The sequence below is a fragment of the Adelges cooleyi genome, unplaced genomic scaffold, assembly GCF_023614345.1.
Source record: "Adelges cooleyi isolate 19-005CV unplaced genomic scaffold, UGA_ACOO_1.1 ACOO_flye_CR_arks_rails_tigmint_CR_PRNA_21, whole genome shotgun sequence".
In the NCBI taxonomy this organism is placed as follows: domain Eukaryota; kingdom Metazoa; phylum Arthropoda; class Insecta; order Hemiptera; family Adelgidae; genus Adelges; species Adelges cooleyi.
In genome coordinates, this window is record NW_026095871.1 from 8154400 (window position 1) to 8181063 (window position 26664).

General features: G+C 30.7%; 1 protein-coding gene across 1 annotated transcript in view; it reads left to right on the top strand.

Moving 5' to 3' along the window:
- LOC126834094 (allatostatin-A receptor-like) overlaps positions 1 to 26664 on the top strand; it is a 119139-nt gene that overhangs the window by 71009 nt on the left and 21466 nt on the right. The window contains exon 4 of the mRNA XM_050565778.1: positions 13956 to 14263. Within this exon, the coding sequence (XP_050421735.1) occupies positions 13956 to 14222 (267 nt within the window). The 3' untranslated portion in view covers positions 14223 to 14263. The remainder of the gene's footprint in view (positions 1 to 13955; positions 14264 to 26664) is intronic.

A 26664-nucleotide genomic window follows, 5' to 3' on the forward strand; every position in this document is an offset into this window, starting at 1 on the left:
ATCAATAATATTCTGTTTATGAAATGACAGCTGTTTTAACTTAAAAATGTTTTTCGAATAAAATCATTATTATACTAAATGTGTTTCTAATTTTCGGATTTCCACTCCACTCTAACGCCATCTTCTCTATGTATTTTTAATTACTAAAAAGAATAAACATAATATGTAATGATTTATTATTATTATTTCATTACGACGAACAAGTTTAATCCGTACGCGAAATGTTAAGCTTTAAAAAAAAAATGTCACTTAGTTTCTGTCACACACTAAATATTATTTAGTACAAAACATAGATCGATAAAAATAAACGAGCGCCTTACAGACTTTACTTAAAATCTAGTCACGTACTCGTACTAGAATGACCATCACGTTTATAACGGAATTCTAAGTACTCGAAATCGATGGATTCCAAATGACCAACCACCGTTTTGCAAAGCCGTTAATATTATATCTTATTAACAATTTCAAAACTAATAACATTATGTACCCGTTGCGGTGATTCACACTATAAATTAATTTAAACAAATTTACACCAAATAAAGACAAAAAAAAATAACCATTACAAAATAACATTGTTTCGATTATCAATAGCTCTAAAACGTGATTGGAATTAACGAAAAATCAAAACAAAATAACGGTTTCAGTGTGATGGAATTTTAACACTATATATATTTTCTAACACTTCTTTCACTGTTTTTATTTTCAAAATGGTAAAATTTGTGAACAATTAAAAAAATTAACAGCACAAAAATGACTAATTTATTCCAATAAACAACATACCTACAACGTATGTACGAATATTATATTGGATGGCTGCTTTTGAATTTCGATTTTTAAAACATTATAACTTAACGCCTATTTGGGTATGATTTATACATGGTATTTGATTTATAACTTAAAATGTGTTCACCGAACGTTTATGTGTTGTTGGAACATCGCAAATAATGCAAACTATACATTTCTACTGATAACTGGGCGTTACAAAAATAATGTAAAGATTAGTGGCGCCCGCAAAAGGAAATTCACCGAGGACAATAAAACTAAACAGGGGAGTTCTTCCTACACTTACTACTCGCCGCAAAAATAATATCTTCGTCCATTTATTATTTTAATCTTGCATAGCTGAACCGAAATACTCAAATCTCTCTACTTCATTTAAGGTACCACGTTTGCTCTTCAGGTTACTATATATATATAGTATGACATATAGTAACCTGAAGAGAAAATATATTCTGTAATACTTGTAGACTGTAGTTGCGGCTGACCATGTTAGTAGTGTAGGTACCAAGTTGTCAATGGGTCTTGAGTCTTGACTACAGGTCTGACACTTCTCAGCAAACCAAATCGAGAGAAAAAACCGACGACGTCAAACGGTTCAGCCGATATCATTATCTTACCATTAAAAAACTATTTTGTTGAATGCCATACGCAGACATACATTGTTTTTACTGCACTCAACCACCGCAAGCCATGTGGGCTGCCGAATTTTGACAAGGGCCAAGTTTAGTATTAAAAATACTTCACAGCCATACCGTATGTTATACCGACACCCCACGGTGGCATAACATAATATATATATATAAAGAAACAATATTATAGAATACTGTAATCGCCCGGTACCTGTTTTTTTGCGTTTTAGCTTCAATGCGGCCTTTGTGGCAATTGTTTTTCCTGCGAAACATTTGTTCACCATTGGATTGATTTCTTCATCTAACAAGTCTATGGATTAAAAATCGTACAAAAATTGTCTTTATATAAGATAAAAATATCAAAACGTTTACTTCTCCCACTGTTTAAAATCTAGAAAAAATACCCTACTACGTTTTCATTATCACCGTTTTGGTGGTAGTGTAATATATTTTTAACCAATATATATATTCTACAATGTTTTTCATCAGTGAAAGTCCAATGAACCTAATAATATACATTTAATATATTTTCCCTTGTCTTTTCACGGCCTATAGTTCCGCACCGAAGCGTTTTTGACCGTCTTGACAGCTCTATGTAATTTTTTTTTTCAAAGATTTGTAATTCTCCCCAACTCACTGTTCTGACTTTTATTAAAACATGCTAAGTAAAATAATACGATACAATTATTTATAATATGATCGTCGTCACGTGCAACCTTTCGGTCGGATTAACCAATACACGAAATCGAATTGGACAAATTATATGGTACTTGTTAAGTCTTCTTTTCCTATATGTTTTCCTCTTTTAATAAAATCAATAGACTACCCGTATCACATGATGATGTGGCTGACGTTTCGTCGGGTCCGAGTGAGAAGCAAAGGCATCCCCAATAACGTTCGGCGGTTATTGCATTACCCGGGGGTTACTCTTGACAATTCGTTTGGTCCGCGTTTGTTGACAACCTGAAAACGTTTGAAAACACCCCACCGACACATTATTATTATGTGTACAGCATATTATATACATGTATGTATCGAGCGTGTGTATATGCGTGTGTCTATAGGCCGGTCGCATTCTGTATCGAGTACTACAATACATCTTTTTTATATAGACATATTTTCTTTTTTTTTGCTGTACGCTGACATATTATTTATCAAAACGTTGTGCCTTTTTAGCTTTTTGTAAAAGTCGCACATGCCTATCATTTGTCCGAAACACAAACCCGACCGTTTAATACACAATATACGCCCGAGTGTTTCGACGCAATTGATTTAGTGCCATAGACTCGTTTTTTTTTCTGCTGTGTTGTCATTTCTGTATCCATGTCTCTCTCTCTATCTCTCTCTCTCACTCTCTCTCTCTATTTAGACACCCTCGTAATATGTAATATTGAAACGTTTTGTTCCATGCTGCGTTTTCGCGCACAAACTCTACATAGAGTATAAAAAATCTGAATATTTTCAAAACGCTTGCGATAACAGTTTATTTTTACACATAAAAGTTTACAACTGCTCGATCTTGAACCTAACTATTATAATAATGTTTAAATTAGGTACGGTAATTATATCACTTGGCTGTAATTTTATAAGAGAGTACTTCCCGGGAAAACAAATGTTAGGTATGTCCATGAATAATATTTAAGGATTCTTGTTGTATCAGAAAGTAAAAACAAAAAAATCGATTAAAATAAAGTAATAAAATTTATGTTTTTTTTTTCAGTAAACACAGTAAAATACAAGTATTGATTATATATTTATAAAATAATCGTAATTTTGTTTCATGGATAAATTAAATTTCATCGTTAACACTCACAAGTAAAAATAATTTTAGAAAAAAAAAACTCAACAAAAGTTCTCCGGTCAGCGCTCTCACAGTTCTAATAAGTTATTAACTAAACAATTTTTTAAATTAACAGCTCTTTTCAAAAAGCCAAGGTGCCTATCGATTTTGTACTGAGTAATACAGTTATTAAGTTTTAATTTAATATCTGTGAAGGTTATTAAATGTCATCTTATTAGTGTACCCAAAAAGGGCTTAATCCAGGACTAGTTGTCGACATTATTTTCATTAGAATTATAATATGTAATGTACATTTTTTTAGCGTAATAAGGTGTGAAAGCAAATGTACATTTTTGCACAATTACAAAATATAAAGTTTAATGGACGACCGTTATGACGTTATACTAATGTTAATACACACATGAGCATTAGTGAGAAAGCAAACGGTGCTGGTCATAAAAAAATAAAGTGGAAATAATAGTACATTTGTATTCAGTATTCTGATGTATTACATCAAGGGACTACAAAAAAAAAAAAAATGACAATGCGTCAAAAAAGTGACTACCGCTTGCGTTCACATAATATTGTTAACATATATAGGCCTTCCGCCTTGTACATGTAATTTGTTATAACTTCCTTATATAAATATAAAATATGTGAATTAATATTACCAAGGTAAGTTCCACATATGCGTACTTCCGGCATTTTTTTCTTTCTCGCTTTTATGGCCTCCCCTGCGAACTGAAATTTAATGGGTTTTTTTTTCTTCATCCAATCCATTACTGTATGTGACCTATTTTTTATTGACTTGGCAGAAATTGCACAAATATGTCGCATAAAAATAATAATATTATTGTAATCATTTTCTCATTAGCTGTATAATATTATAACGAATATGCGTTTACGATCTGCGCGTAACGACCTACTTGAACCTTTTCTATATGCTTCCATCGCAATAAAAATGCGCTACCCTTCTATATAGTAACTCTGAGGACTTCTCGAACACTTTAAGTCAAATCAATTTCAAATTCGACAAAAAAATACCGAAGTCGTCAGACGTTTTTTTCTCGCATCCTCTGCAAATAGAATATCCGTCAAAGACGTCAGGTCAACCGTAAAAAAAAGTTTTCCCTCTTTCGATAACATTAGACGTCTCTCCATACAGACTAGCGCTACTGTAAACTCTGTAAAATACTTGTACAACCGTTTTGAAAATTACTCGCATTGATATATTTAAATGCTGTGAATATTCAACTGACTAGTATACAACTTTAAGTGATAAAAAAACGTTGGCAAAATAGTACAACTATTATATTAGACCATAAGTATTTATACCAAACCACCAAGCATAATTATTGGGCTTCATTATACATATTATGACCATAAGCGCTTAGCAAAACTAAATGAAATAGGGGGAAAATGAATGTCTAATTAAATAAAAAACAATTACATACTTAACAACTTCACCTAACTCGGCCTAGAGTTTATAAGACAATTATATTATGTTTGAAGAAAGACGTCAACACCTTAGTTGATGATTTTGCTTGTATCTGGAAAAGAGTTATAGTATTTGTTTTGGTGCCTCTTGTTCGAATTCAAGTGTACTATTATATTTTAAAGTTATTTCTTGTTGTGATTTGTTTTAAAAAGGGTACTTTATATAGTGTTTTTACATTTTTTTGTTAAAAAACTAAATAAATAGTTATTTAAAACAGATAATAGGAATTTGCAATGATAGTAATCAAATAGTATAACGGTATTTGTAGTAATAATTTATACACAGTGTTGATTTTCTTCAAGGTTTACGGGCTCGTTCAATTTTACCTAACAGTATCGCCGTTACGTTTTATTCCATAATCCAATTTCAAACCGTGCTCAGCATTTTGTGGTATATCCCCATTCGTAGTCGAAACATATAGCTTAGTCTATAATCAATTGTATAAATTATACTATCGTTCTTTGAGTAGGTAGCTGGTATATATACAATATCCATTTGTTCGGTTGTTATGGAAGTTTGGTTACAGAGATATTAGTTTTCCATTGGAAAACACAATATTAGGATAATACTATCAAGACCGATATAATAAATAAATAGTTGAAAACAATACTTAGGGCAATAAAATACTTGAGTACCTCGTTAACAAAACCAAATACTACATCCCCTACACGAAAACGAGATCATAAGAGATAAATTTAAGTAAATTCACAATCGCAGTTATAGACAACAATGTAATTCTCCAAAAATGTATTCCAAGTTAATATCAGATATAAAAGTAATACAATATAAATTATATTAAAATTATCGAATTTAACAGCCATTATTCATTCTGGTTCGATAATATACATTATACAATAATTATAAATAGGTATTTCGGACATCCATTTATGATTTTTCACTAACGTTTATGCCCAGTCTGCCATTCGATTTAAGGATATTGCAAGTATCATTAACAAGGGACATACAATCGCAAGAACTTCTCAATTATACATGTATTTTTCATTTATTTTCAGCGATACACAACTTAACAATCTTTATGGCTAAATATTAATAATTTCAGCTTGCAATAAAGGTGCTTGGAGTGAATGTTTTTGTGCAAAACAAACGTCACACTGGCACGTTTCCACGGAAACAGTTCATTTATTACCTTCTTTGAGGCAAAACAAAAATAATAATAATCTGATATTTTGATCTAATCAAAGCTATTTAGTTGTTATAGCATTCCGATGTTCAAAAACATATTAAATATTTCTCAACTCATTGGATGAGTCCGTGCGAATGCTTTAATTTCTACAAAGGCGATTGGCGCAATACATTTCAAAGCTTTGCACAAACATGCAATAATGTAAATATACTTGAAATTACATTGTTTCGAGCAATTCGCTTTATTGTCAGACCCACGTTAACAGCAACTAAAAGAGTCTTTTTTGCGTTTTCCCAGAAGGTAACCAAACTTCGGATCTACGTTATTGAACATACAACTTTGAAAGAACCTAACCACTCAGTACAAATAAATAATTTGCAAATGCAATTATCGAGAAGCAAAATGATTTAAAGTCCAATCGGACGATTGTATTGTTAATACATATTTTACATTGCTCAGCTTTAATGTCGCTTTAGTGTTATTGTATTCTAAAGGCGGATGCGAATGCGACGGACATGACAATGCGGTAGCGGTTGTGATGGCTGTGCGATTATTAAATTATTGCCTCCGTTTCGAGTTACTGGTCTTTTGGCGAACCCGTAGCACAACCGGAAACGGAAACGCCAGTCCCTGGCCTCAGAAAATATGTATCGAAAAAGTTGCCAAAGGGTGTCCAGTGATTTGCATAATTTCCATAGCGCCTATTATACGGGATTTAAATCTATTGTTAAGCTAGATGCGCGCGAAAATCAATAAGATTTATGTAGACTTGTCTTTAGGATTTATCTGGAGGAGAAGAAGTAATGAATAGAATAATGACAGAAGAACAATGTTGCCCGGCAAAAGATGTATCGTTTTGCATATCTCTGTCGTATAACATTCAAGGGAAAAACTAATTTTGTTCGATGAATGATTTTATGAATTATGACTTTACTCAGAAAAATTAGTCTTCAAAATGTTAGTTTAAAAGAAGACATTTTTATTATCCCAACTGCGTAGGTTATACTAGTCTTACAATGTGTATTTTCGGGACTCATAATAACTTTTTAATAAATTATGCGTTATACCCAGGCGTACAATCGACGGGGTGAAAGCGAGACAAGTCGTTGTAGTTACTCGATAGCTCGGTTAATGGTTTAAAAAAATACTTCAGAAGAGTTTCCGCTACACAGGACAGCAAGCCGTAATTATCTACGGTTGTAGCAGCTAATAGTTTTTTTATCCAGAATAAACACAAAAAAAAATCCTAATATAGTTAACACGATCGTCAACACTCTTAATGTTTTATTTAGCTTTGCATTGTTTAGTACTGTACATGATTTTTAGCTGGTTTGAAAGGTATTTTTTTGATATAATTTGGCTTGGAAATAATTAAATTAAAAAAAAATAAGTTATTTTAATAAGGGCAATACTTAAATCATTGTTTTTACAGTCGATGAGCAGACAAAAGGTACAAAATAGAAGTGTTATTCGAAATAAATATTATTATAATTTCATTTTTCGTTGTTAACATTTTATAACATTACAGTATATTTTTTCAAATTATTTACTCCAGTGTACTTTCTCCGTGATACTTAAGGAAAATTCTCCTAATACGAATTCTTTCTTAATGAATTTACAGTTGGCACGTACAATAAACAACGCCGACACACCGTCACGGTAATGCACAGGAAATTATTTTGGAACACGTTCGCTCGACTTATCTGCCGTCTGTGTAAACGAATAGGATATTGAACCAGGCCGACACCGGAAAATAAATAAATACGTTATTTTTATATATATATTTAATAAATCATTCAAAGGCCAAAAGTATCCTACGGCGGTAGTAGGTGTACGCGCAAAGCTTTCTGTCAAACTTGTAAAGCCGTGTTCAAAGCAATCTATAATAATAAAACAAACAACCAACCCTTCGTCAAAAATATAAAAGGTTAAATATCATAACTCTTTTTTATTTTTTCTTCAACCATTTTAATTAATTAAATTAATATTACCTTATATTTTTTATAATATCATCAATTTAAAAACTAACTCATAAATATATAATATATTTTTTTATATTCACGTATATTATACAACTCATACGAGAATACAATAAATGAAAATAAACTTAACACCCTGCAATACGGGACGCAATGTTGTACATTTTTTAGCGAAAATATAAATTATTCCTATTCTTATTTTATCTAGATAAACATGTAGATTTAAATTAAGTTTATCTGTGAGCAATTGTCAAAAAAAAATATGTCCCCTTGACGCTTAAAAATTGATTTCATGTTTACTAATAAGACAATAAAAAATGAAAGAAGATTAAGTCATATAAATAACGTACGTCATCATAAACAAATATAAATTTCAGGTCGCTTAGAAATTACAATTTTTGAAAGGGTTAAACTTTAACAAATAACAATGTGCTTGCATTAAAATAAATAACAATAGTAACAACGGACACTACAAATTTAACTAGTATGAAAATGTACCGTTGTAAGTTTTCGCACACAATTTCATATATATATACATCCCTGTTAATGTATAGTTTTATATATTAAAAAAAAAATCTACAACAAAAAAATAACTATAACAAGAACCTTAGAAAAATACTTAACGGCTTTTGAACTGTACATCAAAATGGGTTAGTATCATACCATAAAATATATTGGCAAACGACGCTATTGGATAAACGTGTATCATGTGATAGTGTTCTTAGATGTTCTTAGATATATTCGGTCAAACATGATTTCACAGTCTAGCATCATCCATGTCACTTAAGCAGGCAACGTTTATAATCTGCTTTCGTTCGATTTATCCACATTCAATTTGACTCGAGCGCATTTCGCCATTAATTTTACTTTTGCTGCAAGTCCACTAAGGACTCATTTATTAGTACTAAATTGTCTGTAAATAGCAGCTCTCGTGGTACCTTCTGAAATAAATACATTGTATCTTCAATTTCTATAGCAGTTATAATACATTAGTAACTAATTAAAACTTTTATGAGAGCTAATTTGAAACAAATAGGTTAAATATAACGTAATTTAATACGATTAAAGTTTTCGAATAATTAATTGTTTAAAATAAGTGGATTAATCAGCCAACACTTAGACCTAAGAGGTGAAGATTATATTAAGAACAAAAAAAAACCGAAAACCATAAAATGAGTTATAATTTAGTAAAAGTTTTCTATCGCGTTTTCAGAAATATTCAGCCGTTTTAGCGCCTTTCGATATACTTTAGCACTTTATTCTCTCAAGTTTTTAGTACTTTTCGGATTACGGTATCTTCCCTTATTTATTACTTGTACAGTATATTTAAATAAAATAGTGAAATAAATGGCGTGCTTTTAAAGTTCAATCATGTATCAGCTGTGAATTATCATTATCGACAGTGATTATTGAACACTTCTCTTCTTTAAAATATTGTATTTAACTTAATAATTTCACAGATAAATATACATAGTTGGACCAACTAAATACTTTTTTCCCGCATTTAAGTTGTTAATTGTCTACTTTGTAATTTTTGCACCACTGTAATAAACATTTCACTGCGATAATTTCCCAGAAACCAACTATATAATTGCCTAAGAACTTTAAAATTACCTCTTACTATCAACGGTAATAATTGAGTTAGAGTATGCAAGATAACTGTCAAGTGCAAGAGGCGTAAAATGTTTTTCGACTTGAACGCTTTTTATAAAATTATACTCTTTTAACTACTGAATAAAAACCACTTATTTTTTTTTTTTTTTGCTGCCTTGCTTATTGTTACGGTTTAATAAAAATCTGTATTAGACGTCAAAATAGAGTGAAATAACTAAATATCTTAACAGATTGTCTTCAATTTAAAATATTTAAATTAAAATGTTGATTTGTCCATTACTAATTATATACAACTAATTTCTTTCTGAATTTCACTTTGTCTTACACGAGTGAGGTTGGTTAATCACCTTCACTCTATAATTCAACATAATATTTTTATTTTAACCATTACACTTTTTTGTTCGTCAAGCTTATGGATCATATTCAGTGCACGTCTTAATTGATTTGTCTCTTTTCTTGCTTATCTCTACAATGACATTTTAATATTCATCGGCAGCGAACCGTCATTATATTATTTTGCATTTTAATTCTCGTTTAGAATATAAAATTTAAAAAACCGCTATGCACGCACAACAGTCGTTGGTTTAAGCTTAAAGTCATTCTATACTTAGAGTGAAAAAAAAGAAAAAAGTCAGACGAATGAAAGTTTTTCTTATATTAAGAAGGTAGATAAAGTTTGGTCATGTATTATCCCAGGAGAGTTGACAAATAGTAAAGATAATATGCAAACCTTTCTGGAAACTATAAAGTTGTATAGAATTTTTTATGAATAAAAAATGAATGATACGATTGGTTCAAAAGCATTTTAATATTACATCGATAAATGACACAAAGGATAGTCTATAAAAAAACATTTTTTTTGTAAATTATTTATAATAAGGACCAATGTTCTCGGATAATCAAAATTAGGAAACGACAACAAAAATGAATGTGAACAAAATTAGAAACATTAATTTTTTTTTATAAAATGTTAAAACAAAATGACGAAAAATTATATTTAAATAGACAATTAAACCATCATATCCAAACAGAAGCGAATACAGCGGGTTGGTATCTCTTAGTATTTGTTTTGAAGTCATACGGTCTGTTTTGAAATTACCAAAAAAACCTTCATTTCAAACAACCCTATTTTGTTCGACTTCTTTTGTAGTTTTTGTTCACAAAACTTACTTATAGCGGACCCCAAATCATCGGATCTACCTCGGTAAGCAAACATTGCAAACCCTTTTCTAGTCGGGATAGAACGACATTAACCTAACCTGCGCCCTTTTTCCCCCGAATTATTATTTATTTTTGTCTATATAATATGTACCCAATAAAATTGTTCAATAATGCCGCCGGTCGACCGTCCCTATAATATTATATGGACACAGGCCACGGAGTCCGTGTCTATTCCTCCTGTTCCTGCGGGATGGCGGCGGCATCGTAAACCAAGGTACCGCTATCCTGCTGCACCATTGCAAGTCTTAAGAATATTTTAAGTGCGAGAACTTTACGAGTCTCGCGTTAATTTTACACTGCGCATTGTTGCCCAAGAAAGCACAATAAAACATACGGCAGCAATGGTTCTTTAGTATATCCTATTTACAGTCACGCTCATATTTAAGTAGCTCCATTGAACAAATGTTCTTGCTGTAGCGAATACACCCCATAGATATACTTAAACATAAAAAATATAAACGATCTATACGAGTTTAAAAGTCACACGCGAACAGACACATATTTGATTAAATCGATAAATATAAACAGATAAATTACATTAAACTACAATGATCTTTTACTAGCTTGTCGTCTCTTATCAATCATAATTCATGTCACTATTATAATATGAAGTGGTGAGAACCGAAAGGATACAAGTAAATTGTATACAATTTTACAGGAAAGCTAACTATATACTTCCAATGTGCTCCAATGCATTCAAATGTATTGACCTACGAGTAATGATTTTACCTAACATATTTTTACAGTATGCTTAGTGATAAAAATATGTATTTTTTAAATAATTTAATTGAGTAGCTCACATTTTTATCAAAAATCATGTTTTAGGATACAAACTAATTAAAAGATAAACCTGCATTCTTCCGAATCAGTAAGACTAAAGTAAAAACTTATATTATTAAAAAAAATATGGATAATTCTATGTAGAATCAACATAATAATTTTAAAATAACTCAATATTAAACCAGAGTTTGCTTCGGCCATCTGTAGCAAACTTGCTATTTTAGTCAGACAATCACGAATAACGCAAACAAATTTGTTTAAAAATATCGTTTCAGTCTCAAGGAAAGGACTACAATATACTACACCAAAATAGTTTCCAATTCAATAGCAAGCCAAAAGGTCAACGGGTTCAACTTACATGCATTCCTTTATATAACTTCATATAAGTTTCGGCTTTATCAAATCAAGAACCCAATTCAGTCTATATTATATTTCTTGTCTTAACACATGAATGGTCATATTCTGTTACTATTTGTTATGTTCAATCTACATATATGTTCAAAATTGGCCAAAACAGTAACAAATGAGCGAATCCTAATATAATAAGTTCAACCATTTCTACTCTTGCAACAATAGTAAAGCACAATATATTGTGGGTATTCAATCCAATGGCTCTAAGTGATTTTTTGTATTTTCAAGCAGAGAAAACAAAATTCTAAACGGTGTTTCATGGACATACTATTTAGTTTTTATTGTGTGTTTATTCTGTTTGGATTAAACATAAATGTATTGAACTTGTGGCACTTTGAAAATAATTGGTATTTAGAAAAAATATTATTATAAAAAAAAAAAAATTTAATTTGGAAAATTCTTGTTTTTAGTTAAACACTCACGATAACTGTTTGTAATAAAACAAAAATATGGAATGATGTGAACCATTTGAAAAAATATATTTTTTTAAGAATGAAGTAGTTACAAAAATATATTAATATAAGTTAAACTATTTCCAAAATATTTTTAATATTAATTAATTGTAAAATATCTACATATAACTTGTAGTCATATATTATACAAGTTTTATACCCAATTCATAAGATACCAAGTTCTCCGAGAAAATGTAATAACACAATTGTAGACACAAGAGTGTGTAAATAATATTATACTGAGATCATACACAGACAATATAAAAGTGAAATCTCTACTAGAAATCTTAGAAATTCAATTTTCCTTGATTTTTTTCCAGCGAAATGTACTATTAAAAGTCACATAAACTAACTATATATTACAACTGTCTACATATGTATGTTTACAACAGAGCTGAGCAAATTTAATTGAAAGCCAACGTTTTCCCGAATTTGAAAACAACGTATAAATTGAGACAAAGTTAAAATAAAAATCCAATTAAATATAATACTTTTCAAGTTATAAAACTTATGTTGCTCTCTATCGTTACATTAATATTCTATTTTAATAAAAAGCTGAATGGAAAAAAATTGTCCAACGACTGTTCCCACTAATTTGAAATGGAATATCATAAAGCATTATACAAAAAGAACATATTACTGCACAGTGCTGGCGGAGTATAATAGTATTTGTTTTACTATTCACCATAATGGAAGTGGTCGACACGGCTTGTGGTAGTATAAAATATAAAGGACAATGACCGCATTGAGATTTTTTTTATTATAATTATTTAAAACGAACAATTCACCATATATAGTGATGTCTGCACAATGCCATTAAAATGTTCGAACTTTACCCTTTGTTGATAGATATGTTTTGGCCCGATAAGTACTCTGTGTAAGTTTACTCTAAAGGAAGACAAAAAAATTCCGCCTGCTTATTTACAAATGAAAAAGGTTTTAGTTGTATTACACAAAAAAAAAAAATGTAAACACCATGTTTTTTCACTAACGCTTCACTTTGTACTTTGTTGATAACTGCAGTTTAAAAAAATTGTCGACTAAATAAAATCAATTACATTTAATGCCACCTATCCAATATGACATTAGAATTGACAGTTTTCCACAGAACATGCACAACAGTCAAAATTCAAAACATGCCCGTATACACGAACTCAAATGGGCTACAAATGCTGCGTTGCAAAATAATTTACTAATAAAGCTATTGAGTTCTCAATTTTCGTATGACATTTTGAATACCCGTTGACCTACTTTTTAAACTATCCCAATAGCACTGTATTATATTTTTCAACTTCAAAGTAAACTCATAAAAACGTTACAGGAGTTTATTATCGCACACGAGATAAATGTAATAAATCAAATCTCGGGGGTTACATATTTTAGCTTGGATACAGAGCCGAGAGACTGTTGGTTTTACTACTGGATATGAGCACTTTTTCTGTCTGTACTCTGTACCCACTGTAACTTTTTAAATACTTGACCAATTTCTTCGAGTAGTAGCAATTCTATAGATCATTAATTTTAACTAGTTGGTACTTTGGAGAGAGTAGAGGGGGGGGGAGGGGTAAAAGTTGAAAAAGTTAAAAATATACATACTTACAATAACAAAATGTTAAATACCTATTTACTATGGAATTTGTGTGACAATTCATGTTTTTTTTTTCTAGGTGATTTTGGTTTTAAAAAGCATAAATTACTACGAAATCACCGCCATCAGTGTTGTGGTGCAGATTGTCAGCCATTGTCTAGCTTACGCCAATTCGTGTCTGAATCCAATATTATATGCGTTTCTGTCTGAGAATTTCCGGAAAGCATTCAGAAAAGTAATAATCCCTTGGAGGCCCGAGGTGAACATGCAAGGAAGATTCGCCAACGGAGATGCCAGGTCGATGGCTGTTACTAGGACGACAAGAACGAACAACGATATTCTCTGAGACACTAGAGTGTGAAATGGCTTAGCACAAAGCTATTTAAGGTAATTCAATTTTTTTTTTTTTTACTGTATGGATGATAACCCGTTTAAGATATTTTTTTTTATCGATACTCGTCACGCAAATTATTGCGACCCGTATAAAATAATAATTGTATTATAGTGAACCCAATCGAAACGCATTTATTCCATACACGTATTTATAGATTCCTTTGATAATAAACTGCTGGATTACTATACAACTGTCAAGTGTTGGTCAGCAAACCGAGTAGAGCCGCAGTAGCCTTCTTAGTGGAATTTATGCGGGTCATATCTCATAATTTTATAATGTTAGTACAATACATTTTGTTTTCAACAAATCGGTGTGTTTATATTTTTATATAAGTAAATAACTAATAACCATGAATTCGATCTCAAAAAAAATAATCGATTCGGTCTTATATTATTTATCTTTAGAACTTTATATCTTATATTTTATCCATTACTCATCTATAAATCTGAAATGGGTACACTTTTAATACTAAGTCTAATTAAAGAAGACGCAATTTAACTATTTAATGCTTCCATCGCAATCATCTTTAAAGTATTCAATAACATAACAGATTATATATTTTAGTAATAATACTATATAAAAGTTCAATTGTTTCGATTTTTACCGAAAACTATTAGTATGAACAACTGAAGAACAAATAGGTATATTATTATACAAATACATATTATACTTCTATTTCTATCAATTCGAGTGACATATTTTAAAAAATATGTCCTTAAAAACATGTTAATATCTTATCTCATCGTTGAGATTTAAAAGTTTAAGAACAAACTTTACACTTTTTACATGATCCAATCTCTCAAAATATCAGTTTTTAATACAAAATTATAGGACGGTAAAAGCCAATTTAAAAAATACGAAAAAATAACAAAATTACATGTTAAGTAAGTACACGTTTTAACTTCGGGGATTTTATTCCAATTTGTAAACATTTTCTTAGTATTAAAATAATTTACCCAAAATAAGGCAGTATATTATTTAAATATAGCGCATTTTTAGTTACTATATTCGTTTTTTTTATTTACTAAGAAATAAATGTCGTACGCAAAGTTTATTCGATAGCCAATATATTTATTTATTTTTTTTTTTTATAAAAAGTCGATATTAATAACTTATAAATAAACCTTACCTTCGCAAAATTGAAAATTCATAATAAAATGTAACTATTAAAAGAGTTTCATTACAAAAATTAATCACACACATATTTTTTATACATTTTCGAATGACACAAGTATTTTTCATTTTATAATGGTTTCGCAATACATTAAATTGTGTTGTGTAGTTGTACTTACACAATGGCTGAATTGTCGATCTAACATATGGTTAGCATATGGCTAACTTAGTTGGTTCAGATATTGTGGTGACGCCAAAAGTAATCGTACGATTACAATTGACAATTAAACACATAACCACAAGTCACAAAAATAACAACTAAACAATAAATAATGGGTTTATTGATTAATATATTGTGCGCCCACATATCCTTTTCTTGATTAGCCCATATGAATAATGAACGCAAAAAAAAACTATAGATTGTCCTACAACAATGCAATATGCAATATAAGTAATCAAATAAAATAAAAACAACTTTCATGGATAAATATGAATTTCTACTTCTTTACACAAAATTGTAACAGATTGTCTTTATAGTAATAATCCATTGCTCATACCTATTTTCTTACTCGGCGCGATATGCATAAATAATAACTCTATAGATACAAATAAGAGGCTAATTTGTATTTTTTATTTAAATTATTGTTTTTATAATTCTCAGTTATTTTATCGTGATAATCGAAAGATAAAAAGTATGCTTCCTCTACATTGGTAAAGTGGAAATATTTTATTTTAAATACGAAAATACTTTAGAATTAAGATTGACTATTGTAAATGTATATTCTAAAGATACCTTTATCAAATTAGTCAAGTTTTTGTTGACATAAAGTTAAAAATAATGGATTTACAAGTGGTTTTAATCAACTAATAAATACCAACGACTTTCTTAAAAATCATGTTTATACCTTTTGATTTCACAATATAAACCAAAACATTTTACAACAACACAATAGGCCGTCAAGCCATGTAAAAAATGTACTCTTAAATTGTAGCACTAAATATTATTTAGCTAAAAAAATACATTAAAAGAACCAGCGGATATAGAGGATACGGAGAAACATTTCTACAATTCGAATTGTTTAATCATTTTTATACTTATTGTTAAGAAAAGTGGAAAGCCTTAGTTATTTTTTGTGTGCCAAAAAATGCCATCGACAATTATAAGTGTGATTGTTCAAGAATATTTTGTTATACAAAAACAGTTGTTTATTTTTTCCTTTTGCCGTCAAAAATATTCAAATACTTAAGAGTAGCTCGATAGAAAATAACAATAAAAAAAATATATTCACTTTTATACTTACCCTACACGTCCTCCCTCTTCTGTGCTATCCCGAGTTACTTCGACAGAGCCGAGAACAAAAACTTCACTTCATCAAGTGTTCTATCAACACTGTAAAATAACATTTTATGTATTTTTATTATCACAAGACGAATAATATCTAAATAATAATAAAACTCGTTTTACGAGGTGTTTTAATCCAAAGTACGCCCTCGTGACTTTCTTCGTCAAACTATATTGAAAAACTTGTACAATTATCTCCGTAAAATACACATAATTATTAACGGCAGTAAAAACTTTGAAAATTCTCCTCTCTTATCATTATTGGTTCCTTTATACTTTTTAGTATTACAGCTCAGCTAGTTTTTTATTTTTTTTTATTTAAAAAATATACAATCGGTACAATAAGAGCACAATAAGTATATGTGATATAAAATACAAAGCATATGATACATTTGACAAAGAAGTCACCTATTAGTGACACTTAAGTTTGAAAATTCAATTTTTTATTTTAGTTATTCTACTAATAAGTCGTGACACCATTGTCTCTTCAGACGTCGTCTCGGATTGCTTGGTATAGCGTTACTATACAGATTATTAATTAGACTGGCGTTTAAGTGAAAAAGTCTTTGTCCAATATATGACAATACATATAATATAACATTATTACTCTGACCTATAGCCTAGCAGCTATAAATGGAACATTTTTACATTGTAGGGTAAAATGTGACGTAGAGTATGTTTTTGCCCGGACATCATTTCGTTATCGTCTTACACGACATTTCAAAACAATCTTTATTTCAAAAATGCAACACGTCTTCTATGTTTTATAACTACACTTTTGTGACTATCGACTATTTTTGACATTTTCATGTCTTAGCTCTGGCACATAACCGAAAAAAGCGTTCCTTACAAAAGCGTAACTGATAAGAGATTAGAGATGAGGGATGTGGTTGGGGTTGCGGTGGGAATTAGCTTGGAGATAGGATAAGAGATAGGGGTAGGAGATAGACTCCTATAGATTCAAAGACATGAAAATGCTCTTCCGTGGTCGCAGACTTAGCTGAAAAATGATTTTTTTTATTAAATTAAGAACTAATAACTCGATAGCAGCTTCAAGTCGATTGATGCTCACGTAAAAATATTCAAAACGTAATTTCCTTTAAAAATTATAAATATTTGTGTACGAATGTAATAATTTGAAATAAATGTGCAAACTGTTATAAAATGATTTGTTTTAACATTTCGAAAATTGTAAAAAAATATAAATTAATATGTATCTTTAAAAAAAATAAAAATTATATTGTCAATTAATTAAAAATAAATAAATAGACGATATTTTATATGTATACAAAAACAAAATACAGAGAATAATAATTGATTTGTGTGTAATCGCAATTTTACTGACTTCTTTAAACACGTGATTTAATCGGAAATAATTAATACTTTAACTGTTTATTCAGGAGCAATATATAAGATAGGGGGGTACTTTGTATTAATGTTTAATTTTGTGATTTACGGTCAGCGATTTTCAATTAGCTACCGAAGGAACTGACTTTCCGCCATCCACTCAATCGAAACTACTATAAACACTAGCAAAGATTACGCTATTATTACGCTCTCCCGACTTGTTTCTATTTTTGTTTTTGACTGGTATATGTATAACTGTTACTTGCACAGTAGTCTCTCAAGTAGGTATTGAAAGTTTGTCTCAAACTTTATACGTTCCCAATTAACAAGTCAACAGTAACCATACACTTACACGCGCACCCTACGTACCTAATAATGAGTGTGTGAAATGAATGCATTCATATCTGTTTCTGTCAAAACAATAATTATTTTTAATCATAATCTTAGCAAAAATTTTAATGGTTTCAACGTACTGGTTAGTCAGTGGTCACCTTTGGGCCTATCTTTAATCTGCCTCGTACATCAAAGGTATATTATGGTATGTATGGAATTAATGAATAATGAACATAGCACAATAACGGACAGATCTACTAAGAAAGAAGGAAAGGAGCATATTCAATTGACTTTCCAATGAGTTTACCCAAGAATTTCATTTAGCCTATCGGTAAGAGACAAAAGTATTGTATTTTTAGTGTAAAATGCTCTCACAAATGGAATAATTTTGTCATCGGTGAAAACCACAAAATAGGCAATAGATGTCCTTCTTGCGAGGCACCAGTAACGAAATCGGATTTTAAACTATGTCATTTTACCAATAATTTTCCAGTAAGTCTTTCGAGTAAGGTACGTGCTAAATCAGGATAACAAGGGTCGAGGGTACCTCGACTAATAATCCCGATCAAAAGCCTTAACAGTCGGGTCAATTATTTTGTTGATAAGCAAATTTATGAGTTTTTTTTTTTTTATTACCTTTAACCTAACCGATATACGTTGTGATAAATATATGGCGCTATGTTATAAAGGATAATTTTGCGACAGTCCAAAACCGTCGTCAGGGGTTTGTGTAAATTTAATCCTATACCGGCGGCTGGAAAGTTGACAACGTCGGAGTACCTAATCATATTTTAGCGTTTAAAGTGAGATAGCCTGAACTGTAATGTTGATCCGCCCGACCAGCGGACTGGTTTCTACAGCAACCTGTAGTGCGGAGGTTATTTCTAAAAATCGCTCCCTATCCAAATTGTACTTGTTTCGTAGTTAGTTATGCGGTTGTATAATATCTTTTGTCATTATTGATTTTCCTATGTGACTTAGTCTGTTCGAGGCTAACTCGATCCACACCCACTTATCATTTCTCTCGTGTATGTATCTCTTTGCCATCGGGAATTTTTATGTCGACGTTGCTCTCGTTGTATTCCGATCACGTCGAAAGCAAAATAAAAACACTCGAATAGATACGTGGATATACTGAAAAATAAATAAATAAAAACCACAAAAACCCTTCCATCAAAACAGGTACTCTTGTATAGTTGTTCATTTTTTATCTTGCCCTCTGGGCATTACACAATTCATATTATATTATTTTAAACACTGTCGGTCCCATCCATCGATAAGGGATTTGAAAAAATAAATTCCCCCGCGGTGCACACTTAGCATGGAGGACGGTTAATTCGATCGCAAATCCATTTTATCTATTCCATCTAATTTATTGCACATTCATAGTTACTGATAACTAGGCTTAAGAATTTGCCAAACGTATTAGTACATCAATTTTGAACGGAGGTGATTTATCTAGAAATCTCAAGAATAATAATGTAAATTAAAAAAAATAATCAAACCAAAACTATTTAATAAACAAAATTAATCGAAAAATCACGATAAAAATTAAAACAAGGTTTTTGTAATAATTACATTAAAAGCACAGAAAAATGTCTTGTAAGCCGTTTGCCGTTTGTCTGATTACTTATTTTTATAGTTTTATTTTTTTTTTTACTTGCAACTCAAATTTACTGACACAGATAAGTATAAAACATAAATTCTGGCACCTATTTTTTGGAAAATTTTCAGTCAATATAATAATATAACATAACTATACAATTTCGTTTGTTCACTAGTATTGTACTCTTATAAATATAGTAAAAAGACAACCCTGTACAAAACAATGTGCACCCAAGTGAATTATTTAAATTAAACTTGTACAGACAAGTTATATTAACTCAATACACCTGCTAATTACATAACATAGTTGCAGCATTACATTTTAATTACTCTTTCTTTGCTGTCTTGTGCCCTCAAACCTTTCAGTCATTCTGAAATTGTTCGTTTACTATTTAGATACGAAATTAAAACGGTGTAAACCGTTTCTTTGTCAAAGTAACATGCACATAGCATTAGAAATATTTCGCATCCTTATATTATTACCAACACAGCGGTGGTATATATCGCTTTAATTAAAACTTCAAAATACCCAGAAAACGCAACCTCTCTGAACATATTTTCTTCTAACTTTTCAAAAATAATGACTAATGTCTCTCACCACTAATTTCGTTGTCTCGATATATCTGTTAAAAACTATGTTTGTCAAAAACAAAAAGACTCTACTTAAAACCTAACAAGTTTATGTAATACACACATTATCATTCAGTTATGACTTATGACTAACATTATTTAGCTTTAATGCTCATTGTATCTGACGACATAATACATTTAACACATGGTATTATACAGGAGCAACGGTCCATTTTATAACATAATAATTTAACACTGAACAACAGAGCGAAATTAATTAAATTAAAGCTAGAGGTGTTTTTCCAGGTCATATAATTTAATATCTCATGACACTCTATAATGTGCCAGAGGTTCAAATGGAGAATGCGACCTAACCCATTCGGATACTTTTAATACAGCTCCTCATAATATTGATAAACTACCTAATAACAAAAGGAAAACAAAAAACAAAAGAAGAACAAAAGTTTATCCTGGGCAAATTGGTAATTGGTAATTGATTGTTTAAATTTAATGTCCATGCGTGTAAGGGTTATTTTGCTATTAGATATATTTATTTTTAGGTTTACATGAAGTTACTCGTTTCTATTTCATGTGACAGATAACATTTTTATTCGGCATTCATAATGAATCCTCTTATATTTATTCAACAGATGACTACTGAATATTATAAAAACTATCTCTGTCCCAACATGTCGTTTAGTTTTAACTTTTAGTTAAGTTATGATTTTTGTTTTTTTGTAAATTCTAAAGCAACGCCTGCTGTTTTTAATAACAAAATTATTTAAACTGTATTAATAAAAAAATGCATTCAAGCGTTAGTAAACCTTAAGTTGATAAAAATGTTTTAAACTGTTCATGACTAAATTAAATTTTAGCTAACTTTCCTAGTTGTTGTTAAAAAATTTAATTCCTGTAGAATACAACTAATTCTCAATTACAAAAGGATCTCATAATTATATATGAATTAAATATTAAAGGCCGATACGTTATTTATAAACGTTCATTCGTACCTGTTACAGGTTAGGTTATACAGGTTAGGGATAGAAATCGTCATTACTATTGTTTTCGAATATGACATCAGACTCAAGGGTCTACACTCTACAGCATTTTCCCTCCAGATTACGCAATTAATCTCATCGTTTATGGTCAACCACTCTAATATCAGACCTCACGCTTGACACAGCTCGCACTTCAGTCATTTCTCCAAACAAATAACATAACAAACGGAGTTTAAAAAAAGCAAACTTTTTGCTGAAATTCATAACATTTCAAGGTAGTACCACTGACTATAACTTTTTTCATCCAAAAATAACCTCTCGGTAAACCTTTCAGACAATACCATTTAATTATTCTAATAATTTTTCAGTTACTATAATTTATGGTTACAGTTCCATAAAACTCGCTTAAAAGATAGTCAAGTGGTTTTATTATAGAAGTATCTTAGTTATACATTACAAAAGTTCTATCAACTGATTGGACAGTTCTAACATACCGCTTTTTTTTTTATTCAATTTAAAACACCTATGTATACAAAATTACTTTATAATATAAGGCCAAATTAATTTTAAACGCATAAATTTTATTTTATTTCAAATTATTGTATAGTAAATTTGTATTTAAGTATTAATAAGTTTATAGGTTCTTTAAAATTTCATTACGAGTTATTTTGTAACTGTAGAAAAATACACAAACATTGGAACTCTAATATTACATTATAGGAACAACTGTATAATGACAGTATTACATTATAACATTATCATAAGTGTGTCATCGGTATAATTTTTTTTATCGAGCCTTGAAATTTTCCCAATTAGCTTTATCATTTTAATATACTTGTTTTATTACATTTTTCGTTTGGCGTGTATTCGGTTTTCATTTTTTATGAGTTAAAAAAAAAATCATTCTAAATCTCCCAATCTCATTTTGTGTCCGGTCGTCCAAGTTTTATGGTCGTGGTCGTCATGCCGGCCTATATAAACTATGGGAGTTAAACTATAAAATGAAAATAAAGGCACCCACCGTTCTCAACTCATGTGACGCGACAACCGTTTTATTGTCACATGTTACTTGACAATAACTCTAACCGACCGTTTCAATTTTCTTTTCAAGTATTTCGCCTAGTGGTTGGAATAAAAATGAACACTATTACTTATGTGGCTCTCACATAGTCGCGTCCGTGCATCAAATGATGAGACCGTTTTGTTCTACATAATACGTCCTTTGTAAATAAATATTTTCAAGCAGGGGCTTATATTATTATGTCATACAACACATCGATGCAAGCAAGAGCTTTTACCTAAATACTACAGAATTAAAATAATTTAACAAATCAAATGACATAGAATACCATAATATTTTACAATATTAAATATTATTCAAATTTTAATCTTTTGCGTTTGATTCTAGAGCTCTGTCAACTTTTGGAACTTAAATGGCAACGTATAAATTTAAAAATATCGACTGACCGATAACCAGTTTTAAATAATACCTTTACAGTCAGTAATGTTTAAAATTTAGAACTTGAGAAAGGGTAAAGTTAAATATAATTCTTATCTTCGCGTATTGACTAACCGCACTCCCCTTCCAACTCTAAATTTTTAACCATGGTTGATGAACCAGTCAACATTTTCATCAAGTTATTCTTTATTCAAAAGCTAGTTAAATATACACGTTACCGTTAGAGTTTTAAAAGTTTATAGAACTCTGGAAAATACTAAATAGGTATTATAATAATTATTAAATACTATAAAATAGCTTAAACAAACATTTTTTCAATTAGAGAAACTACCAAATTGCAATTATTTAAAAAGGTATTGACTGTTTTCGTCAAATGGATTACCCTGTAGCTTCTAACAAACAAATATTTCCTAACTCTATAGGAAACTTTCAGTTTCTAAGAACTAACCACCTACATGAATTAAACATTTTTCTTAACAATACATAATTTAATTGCATTTATGAGTGACGAATGTTCATAAAATCTTTAAAAATTAAATTATGCAAGTAGGCTGTTAGTAAGATATCTATCTAAATTGATATCATTAATACATAATTCCAACAGGGGTGCGACATAATCGTATAGTTTATTATCAAAACGACACCGTAAACACACATTATATGTAAAAATATATAATTTTTGAAGATAGAGGTTTATGTGTATATGTATGTATAAAATATCAGTAGATTTTTTCCTTATCTATGGAAATTTTCTTTGTCCGAAAAACCCCCTTCATCAATCATTGATATTATACAACCGGAGAAGAAGAAAAAGGTCCCATCATTATTATGCGTATCAAAGTTATAGTTCAACTCTTGCGAATACCTGACAAAATATTTTATTTGTGTATACTATCTATCTTATTATACCAAATAATTTAGTAATTCTTTAGAATATGTGATACAACTGTGAAAAGTCAATAAATCGCACTCATCATAATTAATATGTTTCAAGGCCTGTACCGATTAATAGATTGAAGTAAAGATAATATTTTCTAATATAAAAAGAACCCCCGATTGTAATGAAATACATATTTATCGCGTTGTAAAAGACTTGTAGTAAAGAAAAGATGTTAATTTTAAAATTTAAAAAAAAAGAAAAATTATTAAACAGTTGGTTACAAGTGTATTGGCTACAACCGAAATGCCTCTTTTAAATTAAAAATATTTTCATATATTTTATGATGCATTTACAATACAATCATAAAAATTAATATACATTTGTTAGTACAAAATGTATTATCATTGTGATATATAACAAAATAAATTTTTCATACTTAGTATTTGGTAAATTAGTAAGATAGTTATAGTTAAATAACAATAATAATATATATTAGATATAAAATAAATAGTTAACTTAAAACTAATTAATAAGTTCAAATTTATTTCCCAAAAAATGTTGTACCACGGCGTTTGCCATAGGCAAAAATGAGGCATCTGTGTGTAGGAACGTTTTAATAATAATGATTTGGCTTGTCATATTTCTCTTTATAAATTGCATAAGCAAAATCCACATTAAGACAACAATCACGTGCCACATGTAGCAACCACTTGCATATGAATAGCTACTTGCATAATGTGATGAATCACATTTACTTAAACCAAGTATACATTTTCACCTTAGTACATTGGTCATTCGATTTATAATAGTATAGGTACAATGTACATGAACTGTAATCGAAAGTCTTTAAATGTATTTTGGCGATTCGCACCTTTTGAACATAATAATATGATAATTTTGATTGATTATATTTATGATATGTTATTTGGTTTTATATATGTCCGACGATATTAACGCGAAGCCATATTACAACAGCGCTGTTCAATTAAAAATAGTAATAATAATTAGGATTGGAGTTTGTTTAAGACTTTTAAAACAATTTCCGGATCTTTCGGCGAGTTCGCAGCCATACGTGTGTACGTACATACACTCTTACTATCGACATTTTCGCACAATTGGCTACACTATTTCGCATTGCCTTTGCCTTTTGTAAGTATATACCTAGTAGAAGGCCAAAAGCCGATAACCGTGACATTAGTTTTTATCGCCGGCAACAGCATGCGACGACTTTTAGGTGACATTAGTCCTAACGGCGTTCGTTAATTTTCGCTGAGCTCGACTTTTCGCGTGTAATCTACCAACGACAGACAAACGCACCTCGCCTAATATGCAATGTAATATATTATAGTCGATATTAAATAAAACACACACGTGCACAATATCTAGACCGGTCGCCGACGTCCTACTGCTACACGTCTGGTCCCCCCAAACATTTAGCTGTGACCAAAACGGTAAGTTAGAAAACCGGGTACAGAAACCAGCTGGTACAAACCGACAGTTGAAACGAGAGGTAGACAATCTTCAATCCGGTCAAGTGGATAAATGAAAATTTACATGGTTCTTAAAATACGCCGATAAAGTAACGTTTACTCAATTTGTATTTAAAGCCCAGTCAAGGCAGATGTGTCTATATGTGCTTGGGTTAAGTAGGCTAGGTAATAGACCAAATATAGTGGTAACATTAAAACCAATACTATATGTTTGGTTTAAACGATTTACTCTGCCGACATTGGTTTTAAACAGTTCGTTTCAAACGACACTTTTGTTTCGTCGTATTTTACATTTGCATATTTTCAAAACTCGAAAATAGTATGATCACCGTTTTTTTTAAATTCCGGATTTTTTTACGGTCCCGTCTCCCTAGTTTACCGAGTACATACCTTTCTTCTGCCTCTTTTCTTTACCATATTTTTCCCCCAAAAAAAAAAATACCGTCGGATACGTGCGTGCCGGGTGGTGCTTTTTGGAAAACACCGGGTGGATAGGGCACTGCGTCCAACCACAATTGCACGCGCAACAACCGAACAACATATCGCGTGGCACGTTATTTCCGACAGCCCGGCACCACTCAGAACGTCTTCGTTTCGACAAACACCGCACTATATATATATATATATATATGTATAGGAGGTACGTATAGTAAATATATTATCTACTTGCCGCTGTGCTAATACACAGTGTAGGCAGCGGCGGCAGAGGTGCAAACGACGCGTCACAATTTTAAACGTCAGCCGGGAAATATAGCTTAACACGGCACCGTTTGTTACACACTCTCCGACATGCATAAATCATATAAGAAACTCGCGACATTATGTGCAGGTACAGGCACACAGCACCCGCACGTATACGCTGATGGCCACGCAATAGTTTATTTTTTCTTCCTTCTCCCAGTTGAGTATTTCCGGTTGTTTGACATAGGCTTGACACAGGTGCACAGTGCAACTGTGTAGTCAATATGTTTTATAATTTTATTATTGTTAAGGATCGTCCCTTCGTGCCGGTGAATTAAAACTGCAGGACCTAACGACGCGACGTAGACACGACTAGTAGCCCGTCGGGAAGAAACCGCTGAAAAATTCAAGAGAGGAGAGTGTGTGTTGGCACTATTAAAACATAGAATGTGTTGAACGCGAAAAAGCGACATAATAAAAGAGGAAATGGAGGAACGAATTACGAAATAATCAGCTGATGAGAGGTATACGTTAGTGATAAACAAATAAATCTCTTCGATAAAGTCTTCTACAACA